Source organism: Embiotoca jacksoni, unplaced genomic scaffold, assembly GCF_022577435.1.
Source record: "Embiotoca jacksoni isolate LCO1_2020_lvr unplaced genomic scaffold, fEmbJac1.0.p SCAF_8, whole genome shotgun sequence".
NCBI classification, from domain to species: Eukaryota; Metazoa; Chordata; class Actinopteri; family Embiotocidae; genus Embiotoca; species Embiotoca jacksoni.
Genome location: NW_027185436.1, coordinates 8,664,994 through 8,684,873, shown reverse-complemented (window position 1 = coordinate 8,684,873; position 19,880 = coordinate 8,664,994). Strand labels below are relative to the sequence as shown.

At 38.7% G+C, this 19,880-nt stretch overlaps 1 protein-coding gene across 1 annotated transcript in view; it reads left to right on the top strand.

Moving 5' to 3' along the window:
* The window catches only part of ipo11 (importin 11), a 112,203-nt gene extending 93,102 nt beyond the window's left edge, over positions 1-19,101 (top strand). The window contains exon 30 of the mRNA XM_069178508.1: positions 16,954-19,101. Within this exon, the coding sequence (XP_069034609.1) occupies positions 16,954-17,118 (165 nt within the window). The 3' untranslated portion in view covers positions 17,119-19,101. The remainder of the gene's footprint in view (positions 1-16,953) is intronic.
* The last annotated feature ends 779 nt before the right edge of the window (positions 19,102-19,880 follow it).

The following is a 19,880-nucleotide window of genomic DNA, read 5'->3' as shown; positions in this document are numbered from 1 at the left end:
CTGTTCTGAAGCAGACCATCAGTGTCAGCGTAATTTGGTTTTGTTGAATAACAGACCTCTCTGACAGTGTTATTTTGCAGCACAAGATATGAAGATTCTCCTTTTTGCTGCCTAAGGCATACAGAGCTATCAAAATTAGTTTTCATGTCTGTCGCTGCTCAGCTTTGCTGCCATTTGTCCACGAGTTTAGAGGGAGTGGGCTCTTTTAGTATGGTAGCTTTGCTCTTTTTGAACCAAAAGTTTAATACACACGTTGGAAGCATGCTAGAAGAGTTCTTCAGAGATGCAGTATCGCTGTCTGTCTATGGTTTTACTAAGGCTAATATTCTGTCCTACATAAGTAGCTAATTTATTCCTTTATAAAAGAGATCCTTCTTAGACTGTTTTTGATTTATTTTGCAAAGTTGACTCCTACTTGTGTAAATAACATTCATAAATCATCATTTAAAGTGTTTCACCTTTTCACTCTGACACCCCTGGTGGGTCAGATAATCACTAGGTATAAGATTTATCTTTAGATAAATGTTTTTTTTTTGTTTTTTTTTGTATTTCCGGTTAGACATCCCTGTATCCTGAAGATCATAACCCCTTTTCCATCAGTTGCAAAGCAACAAATAAATTAAAAAAAAAAAATCCAAATCTATGTGTCAGCTTTACTGGTAATGTATGGCCAGTTCCAATCAGGTACAGGATACAGGAACATTTTGAAAGCACTCCGTATCCTTTGTAGTGCAATAAGGGTGGACATAAAACTGAAACAAATATAGTATAGTTGTAGATCAAGCCGTCCCCAGCTGTGTCCATGAGAAAACAGCACTAATAAGGGAGGTAACCAAGAGGCGATTCACAGCCATTCTGGCAATTTAGCTGCAGTGTCATGGCCTTTGTGAGGCAAGTGACTGAAGTGTCCACACAAGCTTCTGCTCCTCTGACGAGACTAAAATAACAACAGATCGAAACATCAGATCTGTGTGGCATCATGAGAACACTGAAACAATCCTCAAATTTATACATTAAACGACCATAAATGCCATATTTCCATCATGTTTTGTACATTGCACTTGTTCTTAGTCATTCTTATTAGAGCACTGTGTCCGATGACTACCCGTAATGCCATCATAGACAAATCAAGACAGAATGAACACCTGCGAGGATCTTCAGGACCTTTCAGGATTTTGAGATGACTATTAGTCCTCAACATTTGTAATTTGTGTAGCCATACTGATAAAGCCTTAACAAGACTGTCCCCCGCGGTTTTAAAGAGCAGCCAGATTTTAAGATACAAGTAAAGTATGCACTGCAGTGAGTGCTGAGCTAATTTTTGCCCCCGAACATCTGTGCCAGTCTTGGTGTTTATGATGCAGCTGTGCAGACCAGGTAATGTAACCAAAAGTGTGTGGAATATTATCTTGTGTCAGCTCCTTGGATTTGTGGGGAGTTAATTAGTCTGATTCAAGTAATGAGAACAATTGATCTTTGCTCTGACAATTCAGTTGTTAAATTGATCTTGATACATCTTAATTACCAGTGAAAAGCTTATTCATTCTCCATATGGCTCAGCACAGTGGAGACCAATCTTTCTGATTTTGATTGTTTGCTGGTAGAGCTGAAAAATGTGTCTGATTCAAGCTGCTCCCTTCTTTTCTCACCCTCAGCCATGTTAACTCAAATTCTGGGTTTGTCAGATGAGTGACTTGTGGATTCATTAATTGAATAAAGGATTAACCTTGATTGACAGAGGCAAATGTTATTATACAGTGGAGGTCTTGGTGGTTTTTTTTTTCCAAGGGAGCCACACTGGTAGGACACAATCAGAGAGAATCATTTTACAGTAAAAGGAACCAAAACCTTGCAATGTTGGGTGCTTGGTTTGGAAACTCTACTTCACGTGTGTTGGGATTGGCAGGACACAATCAGCATATTCAACACAGATCCATTAAGGAATTTAAACCATTTAAATTTGTGTGCTCATCTCTCTCTTTTTGCTCTGACCACTTTGTTTTGATTTTTAGCTGCTATTGCACCTATAAATCTTTATTTTCCTCATTTACCGCACTGCCCTGTTTTCTCTTCATTTGGTTTGTGGCTTCCTTGGACTAGAAATCCATCAATTTTAAAGTTCATGCACTGTATGTTAGCTAGCATGAGACTCGGAATACCTGAAATAATAATGCTACTATACAGGAGAGCAATTTCCTCCCATTTACTTAAGTAGCAATATTTCAGAATTTAGTGGAAGTCTACATAAACATGGAAAAGTTAGCATCCCTATAGCATAGTGTAGTCTATATATGTAATTTGTTTAAATCATCATAAATTTCACTATATTCCCATCCAGCAGCAATTGCACTATTTTGGATCACCAGAAGGCAGCCAAAACTGGCAACACCACAGTGAGTTAGGATGTTAGTGGCCTATAATGCCACCTTGTGTGGGACTGGTGTAGATGTTTTGAGTATTTTACAAATTATCAGTATTGGCATATAATTAATGTTGCCGTACCAGCCACGTATTAAAGATTGTTGAGCTGCTCAATGAACACTGAAGATCTACAGTACAATAGTATTTTCAAATGAGGGATTTTAAGCATGCATTGTAGTCCTACTGTTGTTGAGAAAATCATTATTTGTGAAGCTGGCATTGATTAATAAAACATTCCTATTAATAGAAATATTTTAGTATTGAGCTACAAGATTAAAAATGGCAGAAGCACTACAGCACTAGAGATGCTGTCAAACAGAAAGCTCACAGAGCACAAAGTGTCTGTTTCAGTGGAGCCAATTCCCTTTGGATACCTTGCAGGCAACCAAAACCTTTAGCTTAACTTTGTAGATTACTCATCACACCTCGGGGAGTATTGCATGTTCTAGTTAAGATCATTTTTATCATTTGGGATTGAACTGAACTGAAAATCAGAACTTTGTAGTTATGATACTGAACACAAAAAAAAATGATTTTGAGTGAGTCAGTTGCTCAATTTTAATGCTACTTTCAGTTGACAGTTTATTCAGTTTTTTTTAGAGCAGTAAGAGAGACCAGTGGATTTCAATAGTGTATCTAACAGCTCTCACTGAACAAAGTATGGTGCACAGTGTCCTTTCAAAGTATGCTGCACTTACAATACATTTCAAAGATCAAAGCAGCAACATCCTCTACCTTATCTTATTTTAATGTGGTTTCCTCTTGATTCTCATTCATAAAACCATTCAAATTTGTTTAAGATATTTCTCGTTCTGTGTTACAACTTGAGATTTGGAAATATTTGGGCAGGCGTATGAGATGTGCACACATTCTCTCTGAGATTAAGCTTCTTCTTTTTTTTTTTTTACCATGAAAACAGCCTATAGCTTATGCACAAGTTGTTCACACAAAGGCTGCAGCTATTTATTATTTTAGTAATCAAGCATTATATTGATTAATCGAGTAAATGGATAAGAAATACTTTAGATTTTTTTTTAAAGAGCAATAGTAAATATAGATAAAAGAAAATATAACGGGACTAACAACTAACTGTTTTCCAAATCAACATTTTACATGTTTTATATTGCTTACAAATATACATATTCGACACATTCCTGGTGTTTTATTTGGAGTCTTGATATCCATAAGATATTTTTGTGTTTTTAAATACCAAAAAAACATTTTAATAGTATGGCTGTATGCACACACGCCCACACACACACCCACACACACACATACAGTGCATCCGGAAAGTATTCACAGCGCTTCACTTTTTCCACATTTTGTTATGTTACATCATTATTCCAAAATGGATTAAATTATTTTTTTCCCCCTCAAAGTTCTACCATAATGATAACATGAAAAAAGTTTTTTTTTTTTTTGCAATTTTTGGATTGGAGTCCACCTGTGGTAAATTCAGTTGATTGGACATGATTTGGAAAGGCACACACCGTCTGTATAAGGTCCCACAGTTGACGGTGCATGTCAGAGCACAAACCAAGCCATGAAGTCCAAGGACTTGTCTGTAGACCTCCGAGACAGGATTGCATCGAGGCACAGATCTGGGGAAGGGTACAGAAAAATGTCTGCAGCATTGAAGGTCCCAATGAGCACAGTGGCCTCCATCATCCGTAAATGGAAGAAGTTTGGAACCACCAGGACTCTTCCTAGAGTTGGCCGCCCAGCCAAACTGAGCGATCAGGGGAGAAGGGCCTCAGTCAGGGAGGTGACCAAGAACCCGATGGTCACTCTGACAGAGCTCCAACGTTGCTCTGTGAAGAGAGGAGAACCTTCCAGAAGGACAACCATCTCTGCAGCACTCGCATGGTGGTGGCAGCATCATGCTGTGGGGATGTTTTTCAGCGGCAGGAACTGGGAGACTAGTCAGGATGGAGGGAAAGATGAATGCAGCAATGTACAGAGACATCCTTGATGAAAACCTGCTCCAGAGCGCTCTGGACCTCAGATTGGGGCGAAGGTTCACCTTCCAACAGGACAACGACCCAAAGCACACAGCCAAGATAACAAAGGAGTGGATTCAAGACAACTCTGTGAATGTCCTTGAGTGGCCCAGCCAGAGCCCAGACTTGAACCCAACTAAACATCTCTGGAGAGGTCTGAAAATGGCTGTGCACCGACGCTCCCCATCCAACCTGATGGAGCTTGAGAGGTCCTGCAAAGAAGAATGGGAGAAACTGCCCAAAAATAGGTGCCAAGCTTGTAGCATCATACTCAAAAAGACTTGAGGCTGTAATTGCTGCCAAAGGTGCTTCAACAAAGTATTGAGCAAAGGCTGTGAATACTAATGTACGTGTTATATTTTCGTTCTGTATTTATAATAGATTTGCAATCCATTAATCCATTTTGGAATAAGGTTGCAACGTGCTGTGAATACTTTCTGGATGCACTGTACACACACAGACACACAAAGAGAAGGAGAGACTCACTTTCCCAGTAAACTCAGGCTCACCAAATGTCATCCAACTTCTAAAACTGACACCTTGGACAGAGTTGATAAGACGCATTCCTTTAGTTTCATCTTTGAGGTGAGGACCATTGTTTGCGCTGCACGTTCCACATCAAACTTACTTCGTCCGGCCATTGATTATTGATCAGTGGATGGACCGTCTGCTCGGTGGACGCCTTAGATGCTAGCTTTACCAGCAGAATTTTTTGACAGAAATCTGAATTTATAGAATATGTGACCTTTTAAGTTATACTTACCAACACAAGTTTGTGCACACCGTTTTATCTTCCCACAGACAGACACATCCCAAGTACCGACTGCCTCCTTCTTGGTGTGTCTGCTCAACTAAATTTTCTCTCCTCTCCTCTCCTCTCCACCTCACATGTCCACAGAGTAAGCACATTGTGTGACAGTAATAATCATTTATGCTACACACAGTGAGCTGTATATAGTTATATAGAGAAATGAAGCTTTATTGCCAAAAAAAAAATTACATGTATCACTTTTAGTAATCAAGGTATTGGAGTTTGTCGAGGTATTGTTTCAGCCATAGTTTAGACTTTGCCATTTCTGGCTCATGGATTTTTATTACCTCTCAGAGAACAGCTGTATCCAAATGTAATCAGTTGTGAAGAGAATTTCTATTTGTACCATTGTGTAATGTTTAATTAAGCTATCTCATTAAAATGCTATTGACAAATACAATGAGATATTCTCTTGGAAATGATATCCCTGGTGTTATCAAATGAAGGGAATTTATCCAACGGCGCTATTTGAATACTAATCTTAATTCTGTGTGTGCAGTAGTCAGTCCGTCTCTTTCTATTTAAACAGTAACAAAAATAAGTTGGTCTAATAGCTCGCTTAGAAATCTAATCGTTTTTGGTAATATCATAAAAACAAAGTTTTCATAAGGCAAACACTAAGTCAAATCACATGAAGCAAACCCAACTGGTACTTCTTAAAGAAAACACAGTGCAGCCAAAAATTTTGCATATGTTTACAGCCTTGTTTGCTTGGATGCTGCCTTCTTCTTTGCCTTTGTTCGCACTTTCGGAGACATCTGTATCAAGTCAACATTTTGAGGATATGCTTTCATTTTCAATATTTATTAAAAAAAAAAGCAGTAAGAGTTTACTAGATTAAGCAATGATGCAATCTCTTGATTATGGTTTAATTTATTTGAATTTATAAATAATTATCAATTCGCCACCAAAATGGTTGTTAAAGTGTATCAAAGTAGACTTTATTAAACTCATAGTAAATAAATAATTCAGTTTGACATTTATAGCATATTGACAGCAGTACAAAGTGAAAATATTCCTAGTATGGTGGATACTAGTCCTTTGGTGCTTTCTTTCTTAAAGCAAAGTTCCAAACTGCAAAAGTTGCTGACTGCATCCTTCCACTACTGCGTCCCATCTTACAAATGCAGAAATTGGTCTTTTATTGCCAGCCAAATGGCACCCCAGATTTCAGACAGGATGTTGCCTATCATTGTTTGACCCAGCTTGATAATGAAAGCCCCAGTGAAAAAAGTCCTTAATTCCCTTTGCCTTGCCAAATCCACCGAAGCACTGTGAACATTTGCACTGATGAGTGAAAAAAAAAAGAAGAGGAGTTCCATATTGCTAGAATTATGTATAGTGTTTCATATATTAACAACAGCCAAAACCATGCTGGTTTCTTTTTTCTACTTTGTTGGCACAGTTAATCGCTGTCCAGTGGTTATGGTTTTTATTGGCAAATACACTCTAGGCGTTGCAAATAGAGGTAAACAAAAGTTTGCTGCTGCTCATTGTTTCACGGTGAGGGAAATTTCAGGCTTCTTTTGAGGTTCATTGCGAAGCAGAACGAAGATTCTCTCAAGGAAAGTGTTAAGTTTGGAAAATAAACCTTTTGACCCGCAGACAGACTGAGACCTGCTCCAACAGTCAAAGGGCAATAAACATAGACCATACGTTTTGTTTCTTGTTGGTCTATTGACAACCTTTAGCTTCTTTCCTACTGGCCTTACACAAACCTACATAGCCATTCTTTCTGCGGGTGCCTTGGTCCATGCAGACTCTGCTTTTCCCCATTTCTTGATATTTATATGGATTTTTATGCATGTACATGCTTACAAAAACTCCTCCACTCAAATGTATATGTTTTCTAATATGCACCCTCATTTCAGACTCTCACATTTACGCCTTCTAGTGCAATACTAATTGGGGTATTACAATTTGTGCTGCCTCATTTGTTGATGAAATTACTGCAATCAAGCTCTAATCCTCCCTCTAAATCAAGAGACTATGAACTAATGAAGCCTTCGAAAAGGAGAGGGAGGCATTTTAATTTGTGGGGTCTCTATGTTCTTGTCCTTGTTTTACAATGGCTATTAGTCTGACCTGCTGTCTATTCCACTTGAATGTTGTAACACTGACGAATGTGGATGACCTTATCTCTCAGCTCACTGTTCTGTCTCTCATTCTTGTTCCACTTGGTCAATGCAGCTTAGGTGAAACTTGTCCCCACTAATGTGAATAAATGTGTTGGTTCCACATTAAAGCACTCATATTTCCAGCAAAGGAAACATTGTTTAATCTCTCTGCGAAGTTTGGGTAAATGTGTGGTTATTCTGCTCGGTTTTAGCAGCTTTGTTCTGTCCCATCCAGCTGTATTGTCGTGTCGTCAGTGTTTCAGTACAAGGAATCATTGATCTGATTGCTGATTAAATTAAAATTGTGTTCTTTTGGCAGCTCCCTGTCTCTAAGGGTTGCTGCTTATAGTCAGCTTAATGTCCTGCACATAGCATTGGTTATAAATCCTGAGTAAATGGTCAATCAGCACCATCTTCCACATTTGTAAGAGACAAGGGAAAAAAGAGCACATAGAGAGAAATATGCATCACAAAGACAGGAGGCTGTTTTTTGTTTTTTTTTCAAAAGTATTGCAGACATTGTTGTTTTCCAGCAAAAAAATGTTTACACGTACATACATTTTCGGAGAAAGGTTAAATGTTAACAGTTTGTAAAGTCTAGATAGAATACAGTATGTTTAAGTTGTAATAAGCATTACGCTGGTGGTAAGAGTAAGATCTGGTGACTGCGAAGGCCACACTATAGTACCCACATCATTTCCAAACTCATCAAACCAGTCAGTAACCTCTCGTGCCCTATGGATGGTGATATTTTCATCATGGAAGAGGCCACTCCCATCAGGATAGAAATATTTTATCATTAGATAGAGGTGATGACTAAGAGACACTTTGTATTGATTAGCAGTAACCCTTCTGTCTAAGGGGACATTTGGACCCAAGCCCTGACCAGCAAAATGCCCCTAACACCATAACAGAGGTACCGGACCCCATCACTGTAGGGCCGAGCTAGCAGGCCTGTACCGTTCTCTTGATTTACTTCCCCACTTGTCAAGAATATGGTGAAGGATGACTCATCTGACCATTATCACTTTTTTTTCTTTCCCTCAAGTGTGTAGACCAGTGCCTCTATAGTTTTTGCCCCACTGAACTCTCCAGGGTGAATTCACCTGTGTAACAAGGAGTTTGTGCGCTATAATATCCCACTCTATGTCATTGTCAATGCACTGTCCTTGCTGACACGGTAAGTTCTCGCCCTGCATTAACATTCTCAGTCGCCTGAGGAAGTCTTGCTCTTCTGTTATTCCATTCATATCCCACTGATGCAAAACATAGGCGTCAGATGTGTGCTGTCAGCCACACTGTCTGACCCAATTTACTGATGTCTTTCCTATAGATCTTAATGACACTTGAGTCACTGTTCTTATGAAATCACATCTGAGCAGTCTTTGGGACTGCAGCCCCTGCTATCTGTGCCCCTTCAATAAACCCTCTTTCAAAGTCACTCGGAACTTTTCTTCTTGCCGTCTCGGTACAAATTAAGGATGAACTTGACCTGCTCAGCATTTTTATGCCTCAGCGTGAATCGATCGTAATTGCTTAGTTGTATCAGGTTGTGCACATATGTGGAAGGATCTGCATTCATTATGTTTTTGTAGAGAGAAGAGGTCTTTATTGATGAAGTAGGGCATTAAGATCGCAAATGTCACGATGCAGCTTAAAACACACACACATACACACACATCTTGTTCTCATTGTCTACCTGTCCTTTTCAAATAGAAGAACACATTACTTTCAGACACTCTTAAATACTCAGAAAATGAGTCACATACACAGAAACACAAAGTTGAAATCTGCTAAAAATGAGTCGGTGTAGATAAATCAATTGGAATTGCAAATGTTTAAAAAGTTAAAAGTTCTGTAACGGAGCCGTGAGGTAAATGGTCCGTAGTGTAATTTTGATTAATTAAGGAGAAATAAAGAAGAACTCGACTAGTAACACAGATTATGATCACTTTACTTGTACAGGGGACACAGAGTTTAGAGTCTACTTGCATTGACTTTCAAGATATTTGTGGACGCAGGAGGGCTGATGAGTATCTCATCTGGTATGTCTTATGAATTTAGACTCAGTAGTCTCCCATTGGTCAGTTACTGTTCACGTATTGAGCATAAGGAGCCTGTGTTGGGCAGCACAATGTTGGAATGAAATTGATCTCCGGCTGCATGTGAATAACGAACCAGATGAGTTTGTTTTAGTCATTGTAAACACAAAATTCTGCTTCAAGATCTGTATCAGGAGGGTTTATTAGTGGCTGGAGGATTTCTCTGTCATCTGTTTTACATTTAAAGTACAAGTACCATGAGAATAGGGTCATGTATACATGTTTCTATTTCATTTCTCCAAACAGCTATTGAAATATGTCTGCATGTATAAGTATGTAGGTGTCCTTCAATCGGGACAGTGCATGTGGGGACACCAGTAGATAGCTGATATCTGCAGGAGTTGGAGCTGAAGAAGCCAGAGGTAATAGGATTGCTGTCAGACTCGGATATTTAGCAGGCCCATTCCCACCAAGCCAGCACAGCTCTGCCAACTAAACACATCCACACATATACAGGGACTTTCACTCTCTTGCATAATATCCATTAGCCACACTTTACACACATGCCTCTATAAATACTAGCATACACACATACAAACAATTCTCTCCTATCCTTGTTCTTTGATTGTTTGGCAACCCCTCTTAGTAATGTCAGAACAGGTGGAACAAGTAGAACCTGTTTATTTTATTTTGCATAGGGTAAAAGCAGACGGGCTTATACTGCCGTCAGCACGTAACATAATTATTATTATTATCATCGTCGTCATAATTACACTTTTATCTTTTGAGCATATCTCGCCTACTTCTCTTTTCCATCTTTTTTTTTTCGGCTTTCTTCGTCTGCTCACAAGGCAACTACCGAACCCTTTCCGCTTTCTTCAGATCTCATTCGTCTCTCTTCTTTTCATCCTGCCTCTAATTTATCTTCTACTTTCTCTGAGGCATGAAGACCATTCGTTCTTTATCAGTGAGCCGCAGCAGGGAGCATGTCACTCTCCCTCTATCCTTTACTCTGATCACCACTCCATTTCTTTTTTTTCTTTCTTTGCTCCCTCAGGTTTCATCTTTCCTTCCCCCCCCTGTAGTTTTGGTTTGTGCTCCACCCAAAAAAACAATCTGCATAAACACAAGCCAATTGTTTTTTTCATCATTTCAGTTGATCCCGTGGTAAATTTCCATCTCCCTTGTTTTCACTCCACTCAGTTTGTTGTTGAAACTACTCTTCTCAATGGGGCAGAGCACTATTTCCCCTTCTTTAAGTTACTGCACTTCTATTCCTCCCGTCCTTCTGTTGCCCTTATCTTTTCCGCTCACTTTCAGGCACACGCTTAGTTTGCCGTTTCATTTTTTTTGACTCTGCAATCTTCAAAATGGACAACTTGCCTCAAATGACCCGACCCAAGCATCTTTCACACAATTACCTCCCATCAAGCGGTTGAGCAAATGACATAAATGAGACATGCTCGTAGTTTATAAAATCACCTTCATCACGCAGCATTTGTATCCTGATGGGATTGTTTCTCTTCACCCTTGGTTCCAATCTTTATCATCAGACTGGTTCAGATTGCCGTTCTGAGGTGGCTATACCTGAATAGGACTTCCTGCCAAGAGAAATTATTGTAGAAAAATACTGTTGTTCTTGAAAAATACGTTTTGTAATGCATAACACAAAAGTGTCTTGCACAGAAAACAAAGGCAATTATCTGTTTATCATCAGAAGTTCGTGATTAATGCACAACCCTAAGACACATGTTTTGTGCCTAACTTATGCAAAACAGCAACAAGCATGGCTGAAAGGGGCTCTTTGGTGGATTTTGTTCCAAAATGAGAAGCAGCTTCAGTGATGTGGAAGTGGTTTGGTTTCAGAAAATCAGATGTACAACAAACCACCATAATATGTTTAAATTTGTTATATCATCAATGATATTGCAGAAATACCCTGAAATATCGGGATATTATTTTAACACCATATCACAGACTCGTGATTATTTTTCAAAATGGTCTTTGTGTAAGTATTTTGTGAAAGAACCAATAGTCATCACTATAATATTGTTGCAGTATCAATATCGAGGTGTTGGGTCAAAAAGATTGTGACCCTATTTAATTAGACAAATAATGTTTATTGTAACCCTAAAATAACATTTGTTTTTTCATTGCTGGTAACCATGACTGATAATATTTGAAGTCCTTGCATAACCATGGTAGAACCAAACAATAGATTTGTGTTTATTTTGTAGGAATATAGCTCTTCTCAGGACTGCATGAAAGTGTGCAGAGTGTTTGTCATCTTTCTACCAGGGTGTGAAAAATGTAACTGTTATCATTCTCATTGGTTCGTGTAGTCTGAGGATCTCACTTAATTCCCAGGATAAGGTTTTCGAAACTTCAATTTGAGCTAGGATAAATGAAAACATCTGTGCTGATGTGCAGGTTCTTTAAAAAGTAAGTAACATAAAGCATTCATCAAAAGCATGTTTTAACCTGGAATCAAACATTAAAGTAGGACAGCAGTCCATTTAGATGGTTTATTCACACTATGCACAGATGTTTTTTGCAGCCGCCCTGCTTCGGCATTTGAAGGGGCTGCAGTGTAGCATTAGAGCTCAGGTGAGCTACAGCGTAGGAGGTTATTTAGGGCCTTTCAGGGTGAAAACTCTGGGCACTGCATGAATAAACAATTTAAACTATATTAAATAGGCTGCTGCCCCACTTTTAATTTTTGACCGTTACCTTTGAGGATTCAGCACCCATCTATACAACATGGGCTTGACTGTGTTACTTAAAAGTTTACAGTTTGAAACTATCATTTTGTATAATTAACTGTATTCTGTCCTCAAGGCATCCCTGATGTCAACAACTGCTCCTCTTATTTACTTTAAATGTCAAACTGTTACACAAGAGCTGTCATTAACTTGTATTGATGTTGATGTTGTCAGATGATAAACTTGATTTGATCAGCAGCCGGTAGCTCGACTGCGTGTATTTATGACTAAATGTATTTATGTCTGATTCACATTTGGCAGCAGAAACAAATAAAAACCTTTAGATATTGCTTTAGCTGTTCACATTGTTGTTGTTATTAACACATTTATATCAGAGGACAAGGCCACTATAAACTGATTGATTTGACAGCTTTTAAACCACAATTAAATCACAAGGATTTTTCTTTCTTGTTTTCCGCACTCTGGCAACAGAAACAAGTAGAAAAATAAATACATTATACAACTGACTTTGTGATAAAATGTAGTGTAGGTTGATCACAGAGAGCAGGACTAGACTTGAAGGGGATTGAACAGGTTATTGAACAGGTTGGGCTGTGAGTGGCAACAAAGTTAAGAAGACCTTCTGTGTGATCAATCATTTTAAATATCAACATTTAGATAATTATAAATAACTTGAATAAAGTCATTTTTTTTGTTGTACTTTTTGCACAGCAGTTTTATGTTACCATGTAACTAGACGGCTTTTTTGCATTTTCAGGCAGCACAGGATTTCTTGGGTGTTATGTAATCACGATGCTATAACGTGCTGAGAGACGCTCGTCTTGAACAACATGACGTTCTGAGTTCAATTTCACCACTTAAGAGCAGCCAACAGGTCCAGTCAAAAATTCTGAAGGCGTCTGGTTGGCGAGGCTGTAGATGGCGTGTCGTAAATTAGCTGATGAAATTAACATCTGCCCGCAGTGTAATCCCTTGAACCCTGCGCTGTCGGCATCGCCTTCCACAATACAGACTTTAGTTTACACTTCAATGCATCATGCAGCCCCACAGTTCATTACAGCACACTGAAGCGAGTGTATGTGCTCACACACTCGCGCACTGTAGTTTGTGTGTTTGCCGTTCGACATGAAGCACCACGGGATGTAAGATAAAGGCTGGAAAAGTACACGTTGCTGCATCATTAACTCCAGTTAGCAATTGCCTGCCTGACTTAGTTTCCTTTCATATCCTTTGCTACAATCTGTTATAGTAAAGTATTGACTGCAAGAGGAATTGAAATAAAAGAAAACAGGTCAGAAGGTTAAAACAATAAAGTCCCACGAGTGTTAATTCTGTGAGTTGAGTATCTGTGAATGTAGCTGCTGGTTAATCCCCGATATTCAAAGGCAACAATAGCACCACGCAGCTGTGGTGTTTTTTTTTTTAGTTCCTCTGTGCTTCTCTTTGTGTGGGTTTGTCATTCAGAGAGCATTAACCATTGGTCATTGGCACATTTGAGGGTTTGTTTTTTTTTCCGCGAAATGTGTTTGCTGTTGTAGGAAATGTTTAAATTTCCTGGCACTGGCCAATTTTGAATAGCGCCGATGTTTTTACATTACAAAAACTTACTTTGTTTGCTTTTCAAAAAGCCAACAGAGATGAGGGCTTTTACACAGGCCCCGTCATTTCATCCGTCCCCCTTCGTCTCTCTCCGTTTCCTCTCATGTCGCCCCCCTCACCACTGTCCTCCTCTCTGTCCTCAACAGTGAGGTACAGTTGCGACTGCCCACTCTCTCCGTATCGCGTGTCGTCTTGTTTTCATCCCTCACTTTCTTTACGGTGTCCTCTGCTACCACGTCATCGTGTCGGTTCTCGTTAAACTCCTGTCTTGCGTGACGACGCTCCCTTCTCCTGTCACATTTGCGTTTCCGTGTTGGTAAACTCCTCTTCTTCAGTTTCATCAAGTCCTCAACTCTTCCCGCGGCATGCCTCCTTTGTTCTTCTTCTTCACTTGTCTTCCCATCCCTTCCTCTCCTGTTTTTCCACAGGGATGACAATTGATCATGCTTGCTGTTGTTATTGATAGCGTCCACACTACATAGTTTTCATCAGTGCTGTTATGTGCGCAGTGTCAGCACAGCATGTCCTCAGTACAATGTTCATTATCTCAGCACCCTGTTGGTGGTTATGTAGAAGCAATCTGTTTTTATGTTCATGTCTATTCATCACATCCTGTTTACATTCTGCTGGCCCTTTCAATTTACCTCTCTCGTCATCTGTTGCTCCATTATCTTGAGTTGTTATTACAGGACTTCATCAAGCATTTATAGATGCAATTATTAATGCAAACACACTGTCACAAACATGCAAAGACCTTATCTCTTTGTTTCTCTGGCATTCTGTACATGGTCATTCAGCAGGCTATATATAAAGTGCTCAGTTCTCTATAATGTACTACATTACGGAGACGTTATAAGCTGTACCTACAGACTTTTAATTACCTGTATTCTTAATAAAACTGAACGAATCTGATATGTTTTGGAATTTTTGCAAGTATCATTAATATTTTGTTAAATGCATACGATAGTAGATATTTAAGAGGATTATAGTCATAAACAAAACATAACTAACCTTGATATGAGGCTCCAAACACACACACACACACACACACACACACACACACACACACACACACACACACACACACACACACACACACACACACACACACAGGAGGCAGGCCTATACTGAGAGCCACACACACTTCCACCAGGCCCTCATGCTGAAGGGAATTATGCAGGTTAGATGACGACTTTTCCATTAAGACACTCTCCGGCAGCCATTCTTCACTGGATTGATTGCACTGTAATGACAAAGAAGTAATTAGCATCACAAGTATGGTTTACAGTGATTGGCTTGAGACCAAGAGATGTCATTACAATATAGGGTACTGCTTCTCAAAGGACCCAAAGAATTTTTTTTTTTTTTTTTTTTTTTTCAGGGCTCGTTTGTGGCTGTGTGAGTGTAATATGAGTGTACAACCTTGACAACATGTCAGGTGTGTGTTGCTAAAGGAGTTTGTGTTTGTGAAACACACTGACTTGCTTATAAAAGGTTTGAGAAGGACGGTCAAAAAACATCACGTAATGGCAATAATTCATCTGTGGGGAAATCAAAGCAAACTCAAGTGAGAGACAAAATATCTGCAGATATTACACATACAAATACAATTGCTGACACAAATGTCAGTTGACTGACCGAACGATTTGCTCAATGCAGAATGTACCATTCAAACAAATCACATGAATAATTTGTTGTTATTTTATTACATAAAAAAAGTTTATATTTATAAACTTAAGAAAATGCAGGAAAGTTTCTGGAGTGGTTGTCACCGCTCCCTTATTCCCCTCATTTATTTGCAAAACAAAAAGTGCAGTTTGTCAAACTTACCGGTGCTGTTGTGTTTTCCTCTGCCCTTGCTTCAATTCACAGAAAATAAATGACTGTGTGCCTGGCTGCAAAAATGTGTTGGCTCCAGTCAGCCACCCAAATTTGTCTTGCGCCCCCCTTCCCCTCTACTCTATTGTCAAGGATTATTTTACCAGCGCTTTCTTCAGCGTAAGATAAATGGCAGCGACTCGATATACTGAGTCATTTTCTCCAGTGCAAGTTCTGTGTTAGACATAAATATCAAGTTAGGAATGGCAACATTTCGGAGGTGCTTTTTCCTCCCCTTCTTGTCAAAAGAAGCGCGAAGTCATTTTTGGTGAATGCCCTTTTCAACCATATTTGCGGGAAATTACGCTGCCACCACGAAGGAATTGATAGAATTAAGAAAAAAAATGTGAATTCGCTTTATGGTTGTAATCCAATTATATTCCGTTTCTTTCTTAAAATGAATTGAAGGTTTCGGTCTGGATGTTATTGTTGCTCAAGTGGAGTACCTCCATGGATTTATGTGTTTGTTGCTGTCACATACTGTTCATATAGGTCCCAACTTTGTCTCTGTTTCCATTGGTTATACTGTGCAATGGCAAGAAGTCAATCAATCATCTACATCTTGTTTTGTACTTTCATGGACCGTTAGGTCACCTGATAAACCACATTAAGAGCCTCTGTACTGGCACGGAAAGCAAAGACAATGGTCTCGTGTAGGCTGAGCTATATGTACTCTCTCTCCAAAGGAAAGTTGTTAAACAACCACGAAGATGATCCAAGAACTTTAGGGTTGTAACACAAGGTGCTAGATTTTGGGGATGCTGGGTGGTATGCAGACTACAAAGCATTGGTAAGGAGAGACCAAATCTACAAAATACACCCTAAAATGCTTAGAGAGCAATGATGTAAAAGCCAGACATGAATCCCACGACAAAATGTTATATATTGAGCAAATCTACCAGCAAGAAATAGAGAGAAGGAAACTCCATCATACATATTTTCTACAACAGTGCCGACGAAACTAACCTTGGAATTACTGCTGAAACGTTTAACCTCACTCTATTTGTTCAGATGATGAGGTGGAATCTGAAAAAAATACATGTTATTTACAACATTTTGTTTATTCAGGAAGTTAATTTAATGAAAAAGTTTTGTTTTTTTTCAGTGAAAAAAAAAAAGGCTTGATTTATTTTTGCCTGAGTGAATACCACTGGCATTTAATTAAAAAAAAAAATTAAAAAAAAAAAAAGGTAGTGTATGTCTAAAAGTGTGTTGGATTTATTAGCAGCTCATTTACTGTAATTAAACTGAATATCTTTGTAATCCATGGTCTCTCTCCCAAAAGGCTTACCTGGAGACACTTCCTCCGGTGGGATTCTAACTGCAATTTTTCCTCTCTCCATTTTCTTTGTCTCACCCCAGTTGGCTCTTGAGGATCCGGTGCACAGCGTTTCTCTCCAGCAGTTTGTCTATGAAAAGCTGAAGGCGCAGCAGGCCCTGATGGGGGACCAGGGCTTCGGGGTCCTGATGGAGACTGTGGACACAGAGCTCGTCAGGCAGCTGCAGGAGTTCCTCCAAGGCCTCTGAATCCATTCTCCTGTCCTTCACTACTTTACACAAACATGTTTGCCTAATGCTACCCTCTACCCGCATTTTTTTGAAAATGTACTGGAAAAGTTACCGATATGCCCGACGTGTGGACTCCTAATTCAAACCTTCCCAGCCTCCCCACCCATGCTATGCCTTATCTATATTCAGACCTAGCCTTGTCGACTGTCCTCAGCTAACACCCCTTCTGCCCTTCTCTATCATCTGGTTTCCTTAATATCCTCTTCTTCTTTTTTTTTTTTTTTTTTTTTTTTTTTTTTTTTTCTCATAAAGAAGGGTTTCGTGTCGGTGTTTAAAAATGTAAAAGTACCTCCACATTTTTTAAAGCACCCACATGAAGTCATTACGACACCAGAGCTTCCTCTTGATTCTTCTAGTTTCTTCACTTTCTGTGGTGTTGACATGAAATGTGTACAAAATGGGAGCGACGGTATAAATGTTGGGAGAGCTGGGAAGTAAAAAGCAAAAATCATCTGCCGGTGCCAGAGCAGAAGCCTCGGACTATATTCTATGGTTACAGATTGTAGCAGAAACGCGGACGAACCAAACCTGAAGGACCTAAAGCAGTGTTTACAGAATATATTCTTAAAAGAGAAAAAAAGAAATGTAATTTTGTATGTATGTAAAGTATGGATGATATTCTGCATGATAAGATTTTGATTTTAGTTTGTTTTTACTTAATGTTAATTTCTCTTCCATTTAAAAAAAAAAAATATATATATATAATTTAGTCATAACCAAGAGGTCAAGTTGAAGTAACTACTGAGAAAACTCGAATGTGTTTTTCTTTCTTTTTAAGTTGGGTTAGAGGGAATGTGTTTGTTTTTTTTTTGGACTGTAAAATGGGCAATTTTTAAATGGCTGATTTGTAAGAGTGCTGATCCACATTTCTATGTATATACATACTGCTGCTAATTGATGGTGTGTCGGAGCACTTTAATAACCAAAAACTGTTTCACATTGGGTTTTTTTTTCATCTTCTCACATCAGTACACTTAGACAGTGGTAGAAGGCCTCGGAGCACTACAGCGGGATTGAGCAAATTAGGTTGAAGCTCTATTAAGACCCTTATCTTGAATTTATGCCATTTATTACATCTCATTGCTACCTTGTACAACATACAAACTTATTGCAAATGTAACATGCCCCTGGGGGGAGTCTGCACAGTTTCATTTGAATGAATTTTATCAATTTGGACCCAAGTGGCTGTTAATATGTGACATTGAGAGTCACCATGTGGAGGCAAAATGCATCAGTCTTAGAGAACGTTATGTCCTGCTGCCATGGTATTCTTTCTGATTTGACCTTAAGATTAAGCTTTGATATATTATATTTGATGGAGGAACCAGTTTTTCTTAAAGCTTGGCGAACTTGTATTATGAAGGAAATTGATTAAATGGCTGCATATTTACACTTAAGTTCTTTAATAGTAGAATAGATGCATTTATACAAGTGGCATGTGGACCGTTTTCATGAAACATGGTCTAAAATTACCTGTATGTTTTAATTTGAATTTAATTTAGAGAAAAATGTTGGTTTCCTTTGGGTTGAAACTGAAAAATGTGAGCCTTTGTAAACGATTCTTATGGAAGTTATGGATTAATATGTTTTTTCTTGCTCTCATGGCGGTTGGTCAGCCTCTTTGGGAAGGAGATAATCATGACTCTAGCTCCTTTGACACTGTGATAGAGTTGAATAGCAGTCAGAATTACAGCCTTATGCTTTCAGCCTTACCTTTCCTTTTTACTATTATGTTCACTTAAGTAGTTTGACAGTGTGAGATTTCTTTACACATATTCGCTTAATGACGGCAATTATTACGTTTTGAGCACCACACGCAGTGGAGGGATATATTTTTGGGTAACACATTTGGTTATGTTTTGATGGGAAATAATACTTGTTGCTTTTTTCCAAAGCCTTCAATAAAATGCAGTAATCAGTTTCCACCGCTGAAAACACCAATTCTACTGAGTTCTTCATATTGTTTCACAAACCATATTATCTGCTGTCTGATTCTAGTGTGTATTTATTTCGAGCAGGTCAGACAGGTCCGACAGGTCCCGGCACATCTATAAAGTTTAATAACTGACTTTTGCTGCTGGTGAGATGATGGACTTGAAGTTACCCTGGATGCTGCACCATGAAGGATTTGATGATATTGGAAAGAGCAGGGAAGAGGATTGCCTCTGCACATAGACAGAAATATGATGGTAAGAAAAGGGTGTACATTCATGTTTTAGAGAGTGCAGCATACCTGATGTACAAGCAGTTTGGGTGAGACTTGGTAAAAGAGAGAAACTGTTGGTTAAATAACAGGATAATAAACATGGAGAAGTAAATGTGCGAGTTGGAACAAGTGGAATGGGAGTGAGCAAAGTGAGAAAATGAACTTACAACTGCTATAGAAACAAGATAAGGCTCCCCAACATGCAGCTATTTAGCTAGTATAATTTTGCACACAATTGGTCATCATTAAAAATATAACACAAACTGAAAATATAAACCTTATGAAGAAAAATGAAGGCGTAAACCAAAGTTATTAAAAGTGTGTTTTTAAAAACATTTCACCCGATGGGTGTCAAAATATTTCTCTTTAAAACAAATTTCGGGCTCATGGTGGAACTAGACAAAAAGTCATTAGAATACCTTATGTGGCGACCATAATTGTTTTTACAAAATTAAGTGCTCGTTAGACACGCTTGATTTATTTGCACTGATTTTGTGATGTTACTTTGTAGATA